Below are 16711 nucleotides of genomic sequence, written 5' to 3'. Positions count from 1 at the left end.
GGCTACCGTTTAAGAACCAGGTCAGAGGATCTTCTTAGGTTTACTGCTTGAAAAAGTGTCATGGAAAAGAACCCTCACAGGGTGGAAAAACGCTGGTTGGGATAGAACCGGTACAATGGAAAAGAGGCATTTGTTTCACAAATGGACCTTGACGGAGTAGAAATTGGGTTCATTAGCAACTGTTACTGTGGATGCCTTATAAATAAATACATTTTTTTAGTTGTTAGTAGTTTCTTTTCTTTGCACATCTAGAAAAGTGATTTGATAAATGACTTGTCAGGATTGTCACTATCACAATACTGACTAAATTGTGGGTCGTGTAAAAAAAAAAAAAAAAAAAAAAAAATATATATATATATAATATATATATATATAATATATATATATATATATATATATATATATATATATATTTAAAGATTGTATTCCAAAGACTACTAAAACACGAACACACACACACGCACACACACACGCACGCACGCACACACACACACACGCACGCTAAGGGGATGGTGGGCTGTAAATAGCTCCCGGGGAGTATTGTGGGCACCTCTGGTTAGAGATGCAAACTGTCCAAAACAACACAACACAATAAGATCCATATAGTTTGGGCAAAGTTGGTTTAAAAATCGTTTCACGCGCAATACAGTACTTCTATGTATATGTTAGGGTCATTGAAACTTGAAAGAACGAGATTAAAATTGCATGAGCGTTAAACGAAACAGTGATTGAGTGGATAATTACCGGTTATTTTCAAATGAAGTGGATAATTATCGGAACGCGTGCTTCAAAAGTCCCGTTGACGCAAGGAAGGCGGAGATAGACTCGGATCACTTCCGGGATGGCTGTCTGTTTTGCTAGCGCGAGCGCCTCGCTTCGACGTGTGAACTAGGCAAAAGGAGGAGAAAGGAGAAGGGCTTGATTAGAGCTTCCGACGGGGAAGTGAAATGATAACATGAAGCATCTGCTGTAAATATATTTTGCGTGGTTTTGTTGCCTCACGATGCCGTCTCAGCGCGTCTTCGCCCTGCCGAGGCAGCAATCTCTGCTCCTACCTGCCGTCATCAACCCGTTTGTGCAGGACACCCAGCTCTCCAGGGCCACCATCATAAAAGTAAGTGACAATAGTGTGTTAATATCAATGCACGAAAATGAGTAAATACGCATCGGCATGTGCGAGATTATCTGCACGTCGCCTGAGTCTTTGTATGTATAATCTGCTGCGTTGTGTTGCTGCGCACTGCAAGAACAATGAGAGCTCCTTATGTGCAACCTACTGATCTAGATTTGAACACATGGAATGTAAACATGGATTGTGTGTTTTCTAACTCCATTCCTCCCTCATGCGTGCAGTGTGTCCTCCAGGGAATCGTCCTGGTCCCCCTTCGAGCCATCCTCATCTCATTGGTCCTTATGGTGACCTGGCCAGTGGCTGTCATCATCACCTTCAAACATCCTCTGAAGGGAGCAGTGGCACCAATGACAGGGTGGAGAAGGTAACTTGTCATATGTCTGATACAGAAGCAGATACAGCAGTACACAGTCCGAGTTTAATGCATTCTCTGACCAAGATCTTAATTTACTTGTGTAACAAATCAGTATTATCCATTTAAAATTAATTGAAATATCCCTATTTTTTGCAGTTATTGGGGAACACAACCCCCCACAAAATGTGAAAAACTGCAAAATAGTGCCGTGAAAAAGTATTTCCCCCCTTTTCAAATTGCATTTTTTGTACATGGTTTTGACACTTTAACCCTTTCCGGGCAGGAATTGCAAATTTGCAACAGGTTTACTATAATGGAAAATTTCAAGTCCAGAGTGTAATTTTCTGAATGTATCGGATTTTTCTCTCTGCAAAATTTTATTTGGTCCAGAGAGGGTTAAGATTATCAAACAAATTTAAACACATTAGTGCTGAAAAAAAAATTATATATAATTTTAAACCTACAATATTAAGTATCTTTCAATATGAAATAATACAGGATCAATGTAGGGAAAGGTCATTTTCTAGTTCTAACTATTTGAAATTTCAGCTCATCGAAGATTTAACATTGATTTGATCGGTGTTCAACAATAATAAGCATTTTATAAACATCGGGTGATTGCCATAATAACAGTTTTTTGGGTTTATCAATGACATTGCAAATAATAATCGAAACTGTTCGGGTATCCCCCACTCACATCAGACTCAGACTTACAATTTACATAGCCACTCCCACCACACTTCACTTGTACACTTGTTCTGTATCCTACAACACCCATATCTAATGTGTCATTGTTCTAGGTTAATTAGGATTTACTTTTCTTATCTTGTTTACAGTGAGTGTTTTTTTCTATTGTCTTTTTTTCTCACTAACCCCAAGAAATCTTGTGTTCGACTGATAGACTGATTCTCAATAAATAAATACATACATACATTATAATTGGGCTTTACACGATCAACGAGTTAAAAAAACTGATACCGAATCACCAATCCAGTCCCAAGCTGGAGCAATGAGTCTGTTGAAATGACCTGTTCATTTACTGTATGTACTTGTGTACTTATCCATCCACCCATTTTCTGAGCTGCTTATCCTCACAAGGGTTGCGGGAGTGCTGAAGCCATCCCAGCTATCATCAGGCAGGAGGCAGGGTAGACCTTGGCCTGGTTTCCAGGCAATTACAGTTTGTGTACTACATTATTCAAAAAATATAGGAAATATATGAGAATCCATCTTTGTTCATCCATTTATGCCAGTGAGGCTTTGTGACAGAGAGAACAAAGTAATGGTCTTCTATTAGATGACAGTAAGTACATACAGAATTTAATATATCTACGTTTTGTCCTTTTTTTGTGTTAGTTTGCCATGAGATTTTTCAACTGTGCCTTGGCTCCAAAAAGGTTGGAAGTCGCTGCTCTAATCAATATGTTTAACAGAATGGCAGCATGTATACAAAGAACTATGAGCGGTAGCATTAGCTTGCTAGGCTACGTAATGTTTTGATTGCTTGCGAGTATTAATCGTATGTAAACCTACCTCAAGCAAACCTTCCAAAAAATTCTTTCCTGTCCTGACCACCAATGCATTTTTTCCCCTATTTTCTTCTTATAATACGACGAATTATGACATCAACACCAATCGGGCGATCAACAAAAAAAAAAAAGGCTATTATCGACCAATCCAATTAGGCTGATGAAATCTGCATAAAGTCTAATTATGATTCTACGAAACCACAGCACCACCATAAAAACGCTAATCTGACATGGTAAAACTGTTCCAGCATAAAAGGGACACCGATCCTACATTCTGCTTGGTCTAACAGTCGAACAGGACAAAAAAAGTACATATAGAAATCTTTTTTCTGATATTATTTTGTGAAATAGGTTCTATTTTAGTGATTTATTGATCTGTCAGGCGTGGAGGCAGTCAGGCTAGTGTAGGGTCAGTGTGAATTATCTGCAGTTAATGCATGATTTAACAAGAGAGATGATTGATTTATTGTTTTTTTTTTTTTAAACCCAGGGCCAGTTAACTTTGAATAGGTTTTTTTTTTTTGGCCTGGCTGAAATAAAAAAGATAATTTAAATACTGCGTTTTAGGTTTACTTGGGTTAACTTTATCTAGTTACATCTGTTTGATCTTTAAACCTCAAGTGGGGAAATCAAAATAAAAATTGAGAAAGGGATCAATAACTTTTCATGCCAATGTACTTATTGTGTGATGCGCGGGTGCCTCTGATGCATCATGTTCTCGGATATACTGTACCATCCAAACCAAAAACACCCATCACTCAAAGCAGCCTATTATAAAAAAAAAATAGACATTGCCATTGTTTGTATTAAGTGCTTGTCAAGATCATATCTCCTCCACCAGCGTTGCTTCGGGTCTGTTCCCGGAACGCAGACTGTGAGTGCCCAAAAACTCTTGGGTTCTTCCTTTTTTCAGCTCTCACTGCTCCCTTATGACATGATCGAATTGCAGTATTCAAACTGAATTTCCTCTGTCAGAATAGCTGACAACTTCAGCAATGAGGAAGTGCATGGCGGAAGTTGAAAGTGGTAGCCGTCTAATGTTGATGTGAAGTACAATGTTGGGCAACGCTCTTTGCAAAGACTTTGAAGCCAAAAGGTCTGAACAAGTGACTCAATAATGACCCTTAAATTAACCTGAAATAAACTACTACTTAAGGTAAACCTCCAGAACATAATGAAATCTAAGAATCTCAGAATAGTGGACATTTTCATAGGCGCAGAGTGGCGTCATATCTGAAGCTCGCTCGGACATGGACTGCTAGGTTGCAACACAAAATTAAATGATTGACTAAATGATGAAAATCCGTAAATTGGTGCACTTGTAAGTCAAAGTACCACTGAATTATTTGATTCAGTTTCATAATTTTCCTCCTTGCCTTTTGTTTGTTGTGCCAAAAAGGACACACGCAGCGCAAAAATGCACCCGTTGGATGCTCACTGAATTGCCGTCTAACTAATGTTGTGCCATCCGCAGGCTCTTGTGTCAGAGTGTGATGGCCACCCTGGGGAGAGCCTACTACTTCTGCATGGGCTTCCGGGTGGTGGTGAAGGGCAAGCAGGTGGGCAGCGGCGAGGCCCCCATTCTGGCTGTGGCCCCCCACTCCACTTTCTTTGACGGTATCGTGTGCATTGTGGCCGGCCTGCCCTCCACAGTGTCCCGTGTGGAGAACCTGGCCACACCCATATTTGGCAGTGAGACACTTTTTAAATTTTTTTTACTGTTCTCTTGTTCATTGGATGACTTTATGGTGAAAGGAAACATTTTGTGTTGAGATAGTACTTGCGATCTCTTCATGTTGAACAGTTTAAGATGATTTGTACATACTCTATAACCATACACAGTGCGTTTTTTTCAATCCAAACATTAACATCCCATTTTATTATTTTTTTAATGCATTTTTTGTGAATTCCGAATCGATGTTTTCATCTCTTTGTTTTTTTTTTCTTTTACCATCTGCTGTGTGTTACTGTCAGACCCTTTGGGGATAATCAAGAAGCATTTCCTTAAATGAACAACTTAAAGCCCCCCAAGGAAATAACTTGAGTTTAACTGTTTTTACCAAATTTTATAGACACTAATTTTCATGCTAGAAATAACTGCTCAGTTTGAACAATTTGAGTTACAGTAAAGCCTCGGTTCTCGAACGTCCCCGTTTTCGAACAAATCGGTTTTCGAACGAAAATTTCTAGATTTTTTTTTTTTTTTTTTTTTTTCTGTTTTCCAACGAAAATCGGTACTCAAACGCCCCCGACAAAACCCGGAAGTAACATATTGCGCGCGGCTAGACTAGATGACCCACGCCGCGCTTTGTTCTAAATTCCCACTGCGCCGAAAAAACCCAAAAATAACATAATATGTTTGGCGCAAGCAGTTGACCTACCCACGACGCGTTTTGTTATTGTCAATTCGAATGCCCCCCGAAAAAAGACCCGGAAATGACATAACGCATGCGGCGCAACCAACGCACTTTTGTTATTCTGTATAACGCAGCCTATATGTATATGTTAGGGTCATTGAAACTTGAAAGAACGAGATTAAAATTGCATGAGCGTTAAACGAAACGGTGATTGAATGGATAATTACCGGTTATTTTCAAATGAAGTGGATAATTATCGGAATACGTACTTTAAAACTCCCGGGGACGCAAGGAAGGCGGAGATAGACTCGGATCACTTGGATGGCTGTCTGTTTTGCTAGCGCGAGCGCCTCGCTTCGACGTGTGAACTAGGCTAAAGGAGGAGAAAGGAGAAGGGCTTGATGAGAGCTTCCGACGGGGAAGTGAAATGATAACATGAAGCATCTGCTGTAAATACATTTTGCTTGGTTTTGTTGCCTCACGATGCTGTCTCAGCGCGTCTTTGCAACCCCAGTTGCAAAGCGATACTGTTTCAACACAAAAGGCGTACAGATCCAACAGGACATCCATACATCCATTTTCTGTACCGTTTTTTTCCTCACTAGTGTTGTGCATGTGCTGGAGCCTTTCCTAGCTATTTTCGGCTGAGAGGCATAAAACGCAGGTACTTCCATACGCAATTGGTGCCACAGCACATTAATGTTTTTTTCTTTGATTGTGGCGATTTTATGATTGTGGGAAGCCAAAATTTAAATTACGATTCAATTTTGATTACCGTAGTTCCCAGCATACAGAGCGCACCTGGTTACAAGCCTCACAGCGTACATTTTAAAGGAAATACCATTTGGTACATACATACGCCGCAGCTGTGTAAAAGCCCCAAGTGCCCACATTGAAACCTGCATTGAACCACGAGATATTTACAAAGAAAGATGGTACACAGAGTTTAACGCTAGCTAATGCTAGCACAGCGCTCAAGCTAACAGGGCCAGTTAAAATAAAACTTACTGGGACATACCAGTAACACAGCAGCAACACGCTAGCACATAACTAACGCTAGCGCGGCGCTAATAGGGCCAGTAAAAGTCACTTCCTCGGCACATATTTTCCACGGGTCTCATTCATACCTTTTCTGAGTGCCCCCATGAGACCGTTTGAAAAAATGCACAAATTAGCCGCATCACCGCATAAACTGCAGGGTTGAAAGCGTGTGAAAAAAGTCGCAGCTTGTAGGCCAGAAATTACGGTAATCGCCCTGCCCTAATTGACTGTAGATAAAATCTCTAGCTTCCTTGCAATTAGACATTGAGAAACTGTTAGGACTGTTTTTTCCACATCATCTGTTCTTGTGAGCAATTGAGCCTTTCTGGGATGGTCTTTTTATTCCCATTTATACACTCGCTTGTTACTAATTAAACCTTTCACCTGTGGAATTTTGGACCATTCCTCAACTTTCCCAGTGTTTTATTGCCCGTCACATCTTTTTTGGAACATGTTGCAGCCATCAATTTCAAAATGAGAGACTATTAACACGACGGTAATATTCATTAGTTTGAGCATTGCCTACTTTGTCTTTGTAGGTATTCAATCTGCTATATGGATGACCAGTGCCTAAAACTGGATAGCTGCCTTCCATGTTTGCTATTTTAATGTGTTATTGTTTAAGACAAAGTTGTTAAAATGTTGTTTTCTTTATTGCTGGTGTCTTTGGACAAAAGTTCAAGACATGGGTATCATTTATTTTGACACATATGAAATACATCCAAACATGATCAACGCCTTAACATCGTCTATTGTCATCTTTGGCGTTACTGTGGTGACATCTTGTGTTTTAAAAAATACAAAAAAAACATTCCAGATGTTTAAAGATACTGTGGGAGCTTTGAAACAGTCCCCTTCCATAATCAACAGTGCGAGGAGGAAGTGCTTTTACCCGTTTTGGCGAATGTGAAGTATCTTATGCAGATTCTGGATTCAATTGGAATTGCAAATCATTGTTGTCTTTTTTTATTAATTTTTTTTTTAAAACATCCAAACTTAATCCAAATTTGGTGTTTTAAATAGTGTCATAGTTGAATGCTAAAGTACACATGCAGAAAAGTCGTGCGTAATACGAATGAAATTTAGCATTTCCACTGAACAGTGTGTAAGTGTGAGGACAGAGCTGTGTTTGTGTGTGAATGGACATGTCACATGCTTCATCTCCTATATCATTTTGCTGTCATCTCACTGCAAAATTTCACACCCTCCATACGGAGTGAAAAAGCCCGTCAGATGTGATATGTAATCCCGTATGACGTGTTATCAGTCGAGGTTCTTGCTAACAGTTTGTTTAGATGTGTTGTCATGGAAAGAAGTTTTAACATGTTGGTTTGAGCATTCAAAATGAGATGCTCTGAAGGTGAATAAAGGCAATAATTGCGTTGTGACGCTGTCTGTATGCTCATACTTGACAAACTATACAAAATATTCTAGTCGTCTGTTTTTCCGCCTTGTTGAGCTCTCTATGTCCTATTACCGCGACACCAAGTTGTAAAATTCACAAATATTTGTTTAAGAATAATGTTTATATGCTTGGTTATAATATTAAGGGAAGGGTTTCTGGCCTTGCGATGGCAACCTCATAGCACTTTCGGGATGTGAGATCCTGGTAGACCATCCATGAAACCTCTCATGTTGTAGTATGTTTTATTTTAGGTGGTTATTTTATGTAGTACTTCATCCTATAATCATCTATAGATTCAAATTTACTTTTACGATGAAGTTTTAAGAGAAGGAAAAATACATATGCTTTTCTACCTATTCAGATGTAGTTACTGGTATTTGCTTTTTACCTTTAATATGTTTGCTATAAAGATAATTCCTATGTGCTTCATCTGATGCCACAATAAAAAAAAAAAACATGTTTTTTACAGGGTTCGTCCGCTGCCTCCAGCCAGTGCTGGTATCCAGAAAAGACCCTGACTCAAGGAAGAACACCATTCAAGAGATTGTCGGGAGAGCCAAGTCTGGAGGCCTGTGGCCACAGGTATGAAAGTGAGAAAAAAATGTGGGGAAAAAAAACACGTCTGTTGTTTAAAAAGAATAGTTTTAGTTAAATTCGAAACTTGTTACATCACTTACTCTGAATACAATCTTCCTGCCAAATAGCAGATTTGCATTTTTATTGCTTTGTCCTCCAGGTTTTGATATTTCCTGAGGGAACGTGTACAAATCGCTCGTGTCTCATCACATTCAAACAAGGTAAACTACTCAAACCCATCCATACTTTTTCTGTGCTACTTGTCATCAATGTCATAGGTGAGCTGCACGAGATCACATTTTCTGGGAGTGGGAAGGAGATATTTACAAAGAAAGACGGTACGCAGAGTTTTCAAAGTTTTAATACCTTAGCTTAGTTTAACAGAGCAACAACTCGGTACCACGGACAGGTCTGGTTAAAAAAAAAAAAACATTGGTTAAAAAAAACAAACAGCCGCGGCAGCTACACAGTAGCGACAGGGTATTACTGCACTAACAAAGCCGGTTAAAAAAACAAAAAAACATACCTAAATCACTGAGATGCAGCAGCAACGCGCTAGCGCGGCGCTAACAACACCGTGTAAAAAGAAACATACCGGTAAAAAATCACTGAGATGCAGTAGTAACACAGCAGCAACACGCTAGTACAGCGCTAACAGTTAAAAAAAAAAAAACATACCGTTAAAGTCACTTCCTCGGCCCATATATTCCACCGTTCCCACTCTTACCTTTTCCGCTCGAGTGCCCCCTTGCGGCTGTTAGGGAAAAAAATGCACAAATTAGCTGCATCATCGCATAAGCTGCAAGGTTGAAAGCGTGTGAAAAAAGTCGCATTATATAGGCCGGAAATTACGGTATGTGGGGAATGCTCGTCGACTTGCTCAAAGTTAGGTTGGGAAAAAAAGACAGCAAACATCTCTAGAAATTCAGACGTTTGCTTGCATTCTATTCTATAGGTGCCTTTATTCCAGGCGTACCTGTGCAGCCTGTGATTCTGAGATATCCCAATAAAATAGTAAGTTTTTGTATTTACTATAAAACATACAAATATAAAACTTATTTTCATGCAGCTTTGGTGTTTGACGATGTGACTACTGAACATAGCCGTATTAACGTCCTGTCCACATTCATCATATTAGTTGTATGTCCAATTTCTTCCTTCTAGGATACAGTCACGTGGACCTGGCAAGGTTTCAGTTCGTAAGTTACAAAAAATCTTTCCTCCAAAGATTAACAACGTACACATAAACTCCCTTTTTTTGTTGCTGTTTTAATACTGTACCTTATGTAAGTAACTGACTTGATTAAATTGGATGCAGAAGGACCCTACTGCTTCTTACGCTGTGTCAAATGTACACCACTGTGGAGATTGAGGTAACTTTTGTCTTATACAATTCAATTTTTTTTTTTTTTCAGAATCTCAATGTGACCTTTTCAACAGTGTAATAATACCTCAAGTGCTGTACAATGCTTAAAGGCCAATAAGTTAGGCAAGCAGGGCTTCCAATAGTTACTGGGTATATTTATAAACATTAGACTGTGTTGTTTTTTTTTTTTTTTTTGACAAATGAGCCAGGTCATTCATACCTAACCTTTTTTTTTTATACATTTTTAATGAATCTGCATAGATTTGAACAAATTAATGTGTTTTTCTTTCAATATGGGGTGCTCTATGTACATTTAATGAGGAGGGGGAGAAAGGAATTTACCGTTATTCCCGGCCTACAGAGCGCACCAGGTTATAAGCCTCACCCAGTACATTTGTAAAGGAAATACCATTTGGTACATACATACGTCGCAGCTGTGTAAAAGCCACAAGTGCCCACATTGAAACACGAGATATTTAGAAAGACAGACGGTACACAGAAAGAGTTTAACACTAGCACCACACTAACGCTTGCGCCGTTATCGCTGACAGCAACGGTTTTAAAAAATTCACTGAGACACGCCAGTAACACAGCAGCAACACGCTAGCACAGTGTTAACACTAGTGCAGCACTAACATGGCCGGTAAAAGTCACTTCTTTGGCACATATATTCCACTGGTATCACGCTTACCCTTTCCATTTGAATGCCCCCTTGCTGCCGTTAGAAAAAAATGCACAAATTAGCCGCATCGCCGCATAAGCCGCAAGGTTGAAAGTCGAAAGTGTGAAAAAAGTCGTGGCTTGTAGGCCGGAAAATACGGTAAATAATTTTACCAAATGGCTGTAATACATGAAAAGTATATGTGGGTCTGAATATGTTACTTTCTAGCACTTGTAATATTGCAGTAACTCAGTTGTGGTCAGACAACTACACAAAATGCAATTGACCACTGACAAAATGGGTGCTGGATGTTCCGAGTGACCTTCTTGATGTTTTATGCTTCAGTTTCTGCCGCCTCACATCCCCACAGAGGAGGAGAAGAAAAGTCCTGCTTTGCTTGCCAGCAAAGTGCGAGACATCATGGCCAAGTGAGTAAAGAGAAACATGCAAAAGTCAAAACCTGGCTTGTGTGTATAATGTGTTTAACTATCCCTGCAGGGCATTGGGTGTCCCCGTGACGGACCACACGTACGAAGACTGCCGTCTGATGATCTCTGCCGGCGAGTTGACACTGCCAATGGAGGCCGGCCTGGTTGAATTCACTAAAATCAGTCGTAAACTCAAGTAGGACATCAACGACTGACGTCACTTTGACCTGACACCACATCAACCTGCTGACTCTTGTTTAGTATCAAGTGGGACAACGTGAGGAAGGAGTTGGATGGTTTTGCAGCCATGGCCAGCTCCTGTCGAGGGGGACGCATCACCATCAAGGAGTTTGCCAGTTTTCTCAAGCTCCCCATCAACCCTGCCCTGGAGGAGCTCTTTGCACTCTTTGACAGGGTACAACACTTGTCTTTAGTTTTCCAGCAACCACACAGACTTTGGGTTGAATATCTGGACCTATACATTTAAAGTAGACTTTGCACCAATCTGATCGGGTGGAGTCGTATGGAGCGATAATAAGCATATTAGGCTGATTGGCTTAAATGTTATAATTCGCCAAGGATTGGCTTTGCATAAGACATTCACTCCATGTTGCCATTGTGTACCGATCCAAAATCTAGTTTATTTTTAGCTTTATCACGCGTCACTGTGATTTGACAGGAGCGTATGCGCCCACGTCCCATCGCACTCGCAAATCTCCACAGTCAAGCACAAAAAAAATCACACGCGTAAAATTCGTTACGAGTAACAACACGTAGATGTTGAAAAAAGTCACTTATTTTGTGTAGTCTTGACCATTGTTCCATCTAAACTGCGCACTTGTCGCACACTCCTAGCGCACATGAAAACCGATCCAGCGCAGTGAACCACAGCCTGACGTCTTTTTTATTTATTTATTTTTTAACACGCAAGCACAGGGTTTCCAATGAGCTGCTGCTCAGCCTACTTCTACCTCCGAGTTTACCTGACACCACCCCCTTCCACTCTTAAGGGGGTACACTCATAATTACAAACAGAACAGACATCCGCAACTTTGTATCTGCGGGCGTGACTGAGCACACCTGTACATTTTTCAAATGTGAGTGACTCGTTTTGTGAAGAAGTACAGTAACAATCTGACGGCCAGTAGTTTTATTTCAATTTCGTTGGTGAAGAAACATTTGGCAGTGTGGGATTTTTTTTGCATTGGCTCAGAGAGACAGGACATAATGTCTGGATCAGATTTCAAATGGTGTCTTTCACAATTGCACTGTCAGACTACTCCAATAAAATCTTGTATTCCCATACCACCGCATCCTTTCCATCCCACATCCCGTCTACGAGCACTAGAATTTATCTTGTCGAATCACACGACACCGGATATACCCATTACCATGGCGACGACAACAATAAATTGCATAATTTTTTGGGGGGGGGGATTTGGTGGAGAAAAAATAAAATACAAAAAATTGCGTGGTGGTCATTATCGATGACGTCCGTTTAAGGCTTGTTTGAGGTATGTTCACTTTTTTTATGATACGGCTTGCAAGCAGGCAACAAAACGTTCTGTAGCGTAGCGAACTAGTGGTAGCACAAACAGTGGGACTTAAATGTGCCAGCGTTCTGTCAAATCATGCGCCAAAGTTTTGGTGTGCATGACGTAACTTAATTACAATAAAATAATCAAGCTACCCAGTATTGATGTTATGTTAATATAACAAATCCATCATGTTCAATTATGAGGCAGCTCCCCATTACTGAATGTTTCGACGGGCACTCCAGAGACTCATGTATTTGAATGCAAGCAACTAAGAGTCAATATCCCATAATATGTCCCTTTTAAGTAAAATTTTAGCAGTGCTCATTGTCCTGTATGTGTTGAAATAAGTTACTGTAACATCTCTATTTGCATGTTTTTTTTTTTTTCCAGAATGGCGACGGCACCATAGATTTCAGAGAGTACGTCATCGGAGTAACCATCTTGTGTCGACCTGCTAACACTGAAGACGTACTGCACATGGCTTTCCGGGTATGGATTTTTTTAATTTTAAAGTGACTAATTAACGCCATTCTGCTGACGATAGAGGACAACGCACGAAGGATTTACATCGTATTGATCAGTGTTATTTAGTAATAAGTATGCTTTGGTTTGAATAGTACGGAACAAGGCTGAAAGCTGAGTGTGTGGCTCTTTTGTAAAATGGAAACAGACAGCCGCATTCAGAGACATTTGGATCATGTCACGGTAATAATCTGTGTCTGCTGCTGAGCGCCGTGGGAGTTGTTGGAGTCAGTCTTTGAGGCAATTTCCCCTGACTAAGACAACAAACGTGGTTTTGGACAAAGGCTGAAGGAAACAAACACAAAAATCTGATTAACAAAGTTTCTGTTCCCGGATGAACATCCACAGGACAAAGTTTGTAGGATGATGATTTGCTACTCATACAACCATATCATAAAAATATTTTTTTGTTTTAGCTGTTCGACACTGACGAGGATGAGAAAATCACCCGGGAGGAGTTCACTGCCCTGCTCCGTTCAGCTTTGGGTGTCTCCGATCTCAACATGGTCAAACTTTTCAAGGAAATCGATGCAGACAGCTCGGGTTTTATTACATTCGGTGAGTATGCAATGCCTATAAACACTTTTATAGCTTTCTTGCTTCTTGAATGTACATGAAAATACATATTGAAAAGCAATTATCTCAATTTTCCTTGTTTTATTTACAATGCGCAAGGAAAATGTTTTCAGAAACATACAAAAGACTAATTTCAGGGATCAAATTGTACCACGAATAGCAAAACTGCAGATAGTTGACACCATTATAATTGCTTTGAGGGGAAAAAAAAAGGCCAAAAAAAATTCTTGAATGAGTGGAGATAAACCAAACCACTAGATTTTTTTTTTGGGGGGGGGACTGAAAAAAATGAAAGGATAATTCCGAACAGGTGAATCCTCTGGTGCTAAACCATGAATATGCGGGGGGTCTACTGTACATTAGTTTTGTTTTATACGTATTTCCCTTTGCAATTTCCAACCCGCTTATCCTCGTGGGAGTGACGGAACCTATCCAGCATTGAACATAAAAATACATGTTCAGTAAAATCAAACAACAGGTGGTGCTGTAACCTTTAATTCATCCATTTTTCTACTGCTCAACCTCGCTTGGTCATGGGTGAGCTGAAACTTTTCTCAGCTCATCGCAAAGCACATAAAAACAAACGTCCATTATCACTCACATTCACACCTACAGGCAATTAGTCTTCAATAAATCTAATGTATTTGAAATTTGGGGGGAGGCTGAACTAAAATTGTATTTACTAAAATCATGGGGGATTTTTTTTTAATCATCTTTTATCTTGTAAAATTTAGTTGTTAAGGTCAACATTGGGTTCAAACCAGCATGTAACCTGGCAACCTGTAGTGATGCTTATCATAGCATCCACAGAGCCGTCACCAACCTCCTTTCCGGGTTTGGTCATTTGACGGTCAGTATGAAGCAGTTCCGAGGTATTGCCCAAGGAGGCACCCTGGGATTAATTAATATCCAGGTCTATTTTGTATACCGCATATTTTTAGTCAGGTTGTGGTGGCACATATCTGAGCTATCTCCAGGTCAGAACAGGTCGACAACCAATACAAATCGACATCTGTTGGCACATTCATAGCTATGGACAAGCATGGGTGTCCAACTCATTTTTGTCGCGGGCCACATTGTAGTTACAGTTTCCCTCAGAGGGCCATCACGAATGTAAAACCATAAAAAATCTTTAATCAAGTCATCATATTTACACAAAAAAATGATTAACTAGTTTTGGAATCGGAAATTATGGGTAATGTTTTTTTTCCAACTATTGTTCATGTTTGCTAATACAAACATGACAATTTGAAATTTTGGTCCTCAGAACTGTGAGGGAGATGTGCCAATCGAATGTCGACCTATGCTGTGTTACATACACTGGTTGGATAAAATATTTCACGCTTGACCATTTTTCTACCAAAATACATTTCCAAAGGTGCTATTGATATGAAAATTTCACCATGTTGCGAACGACCCAAGTAATCCACACATACAAAGAAAATAGAACTGATTAACTAATTACGTTTCATTTAATAATGTGAAATGACGCAGAGCAAAAGTATTGAAGACGCAAATTGATATTTATTTAATGCATTGTTCAAAAGTTTGCAATGTCAGCTTCAATACTCTTCCTGCATGGAGAAACCAGTCACATGGTGGGATTTTGGCCAATTCCGCCTCACAAGGAATCTTGAAATCTTGAAGGTTCTGTGTGGCTCTTTTATGAACTTCGAGTTTCAGTTTTTTTTCTCCATTAAATTCCATGAATTCTGAAGTCTTTTGAAAATATTCGGTGTGTTGGGGGTCCCTCAGGTGAGTTTCAAGCCTTCGCCATGACCCATCCGGAGTACGCCAAGCTCTTCACAACCTATCTGGAGCTCCAGCGGTACCAGGCCATTCAGGAGGCGTCACCCGGGGATCTTGAGCTAAGCGGATCTGGAGAGAATCAGGAAGACAGCACCTCGGACAAGAAGGATGACTAACTGAATCTGTGGTCCACTCTCTTTTGTTTTGGTTATGTTGCTTGCCTTTTTTTATGGACATTAAAACAATGTTTTTATTTCCAGTCTTAGTAGTTAGTGCCTTATGGGGCAGACACACTATCGTCACGCTTTGGAGCACCTGTCAAAGTTACTGCTTGCTCACAATTTTCCTCTTGTGCTTTGTTTTGACCCAATTGACCTTTTTTTCCAATGGCAAATCTGAGGGATAGGACGGCACACTGCTTTTAGAATTATACCCGCTGAAGGCCATTACACTGCAGCACCGCAACGTGAAGTTTGGTACTAAATAAGACAGGAAGTCTCCAATTTTCATTCCAAGGCATCATTTTGGTGTCGTCTTAGCCTTTTTCAAAGGCAAGACATTTTTATTTACAGATTGCACCCAAAATTAAGTTTTGTTTTTAAAAATTTAATCCCGAAGCTAACCTAATTTGGCAACATAACATTTTGTAGGCATGTTTTGGACAATAGCCTTTTTTTTTTTTTTTTTTGCCTAAACTTGTAGTCTAATCCATCTAGAATAATTTTGGAAGCAATGTGAATATGAATGATTTGAGCAAAATGCAACAAAATAATGAATACAAAGAATGAATGTATGTTAAAGAATGATTTCTTATGCACATTAGTTTTGTTCACCACACCCCCAAAATAATTTGGTGTTCTTAATTATTGTGTTTTTTACTTGCTCTTACATTATTCCTTGTGTGCTTTCCACCTCATGTGACTTTCTGGGAGTTTACAACGCCAAGACCTTCCTTTGTTTTACATTGAGGCAAAGAGTCTCAGTGCGTCAGTGTAATTAGTGTAAAGTAAGCTTTATTAGGATTCCAGGCAAGCAGATGTTGTGTTTGTATATGTGTACTCAGGGACTTGGGCCTTTGTAAGACAGCTGTATAATTAGCCGGCGCTTTTGCTTTGCGTGTCCTATCTGCATCTCTGCTCAACATGCTGAGGCAGCGCAAAGTCGACTCCAGTGCAAATAAAATAGGGCAATTTGTGAGCAAAAAGGCAAACTGTGTATATTCCAGAGGGCGTTCATGCAAACAAGCAGTTATGTTTTGTTTGTTGTTTTGTAAACTCGGCATCTTTCGAAAGTCAAACAAGAATGTTTAATTGACATTGTGTTGCACTGAAGAAACTTGTTTATTTCATAACGAGGCAAACGTTGACTTATGATGGGATAGCACTGTGTGACATTCACTTAGCCACCACCTGGTGGCAGCAGTGATCCGTCAATTTTTTTTTTTATCCTTCAAAGTGATTTCTCCCCTCCTCAAGC

The 16711-nt window shown here is 39.8% G+C and overlaps 1 protein-coding gene across 1 annotated transcript; it reads left to right on the top strand.

Moving 5' to 3' along the window:
- The first annotated feature begins 614 nt into the window (after positions 1–614).
- On the top strand, positions 615–15922 carry lpcat2 (lysophosphatidylcholine acyltransferase 2). Its single transcript, XM_061814640.1, has 14 exons — positions 615–1114; positions 1354–1496; positions 4491–4708; positions 8289–8401; positions 8556–8616; positions 9351–9409; positions 9560–9594; positions 9714–9768; positions 10768–10850; positions 10921–11046; positions 11112–11265; positions 12779–12877; positions 13327–13468; positions 15242–15922. Exons 1-14 carry the CDS (start codon positions 1004–1006, stop codon positions 15409–15411), a joined length of 1569 nt encoding a protein of 522 aa, XP_061670624.1. The 5' UTR covers positions 615–1003; the 3' UTR covers positions 15412–15922.
- Positions 15923–16711: the final 789 nt, after the last annotated feature.

The sequence above is a fragment of the Syngnathoides biaculeatus genome, chromosome 3 (assembly GCF_019802595.1).
Source record: "Syngnathoides biaculeatus isolate LvHL_M chromosome 3, ASM1980259v1, whole genome shotgun sequence".
Lineage (NCBI taxonomy): Eukaryota > Metazoa > Chordata > Actinopteri > Syngnathiformes > Syngnathidae > Syngnathoides > Syngnathoides biaculeatus.
Note: the sequence above shows the minus strand (reverse complement) of the source record. Positions and strands in the feature narration are given on the sequence as shown.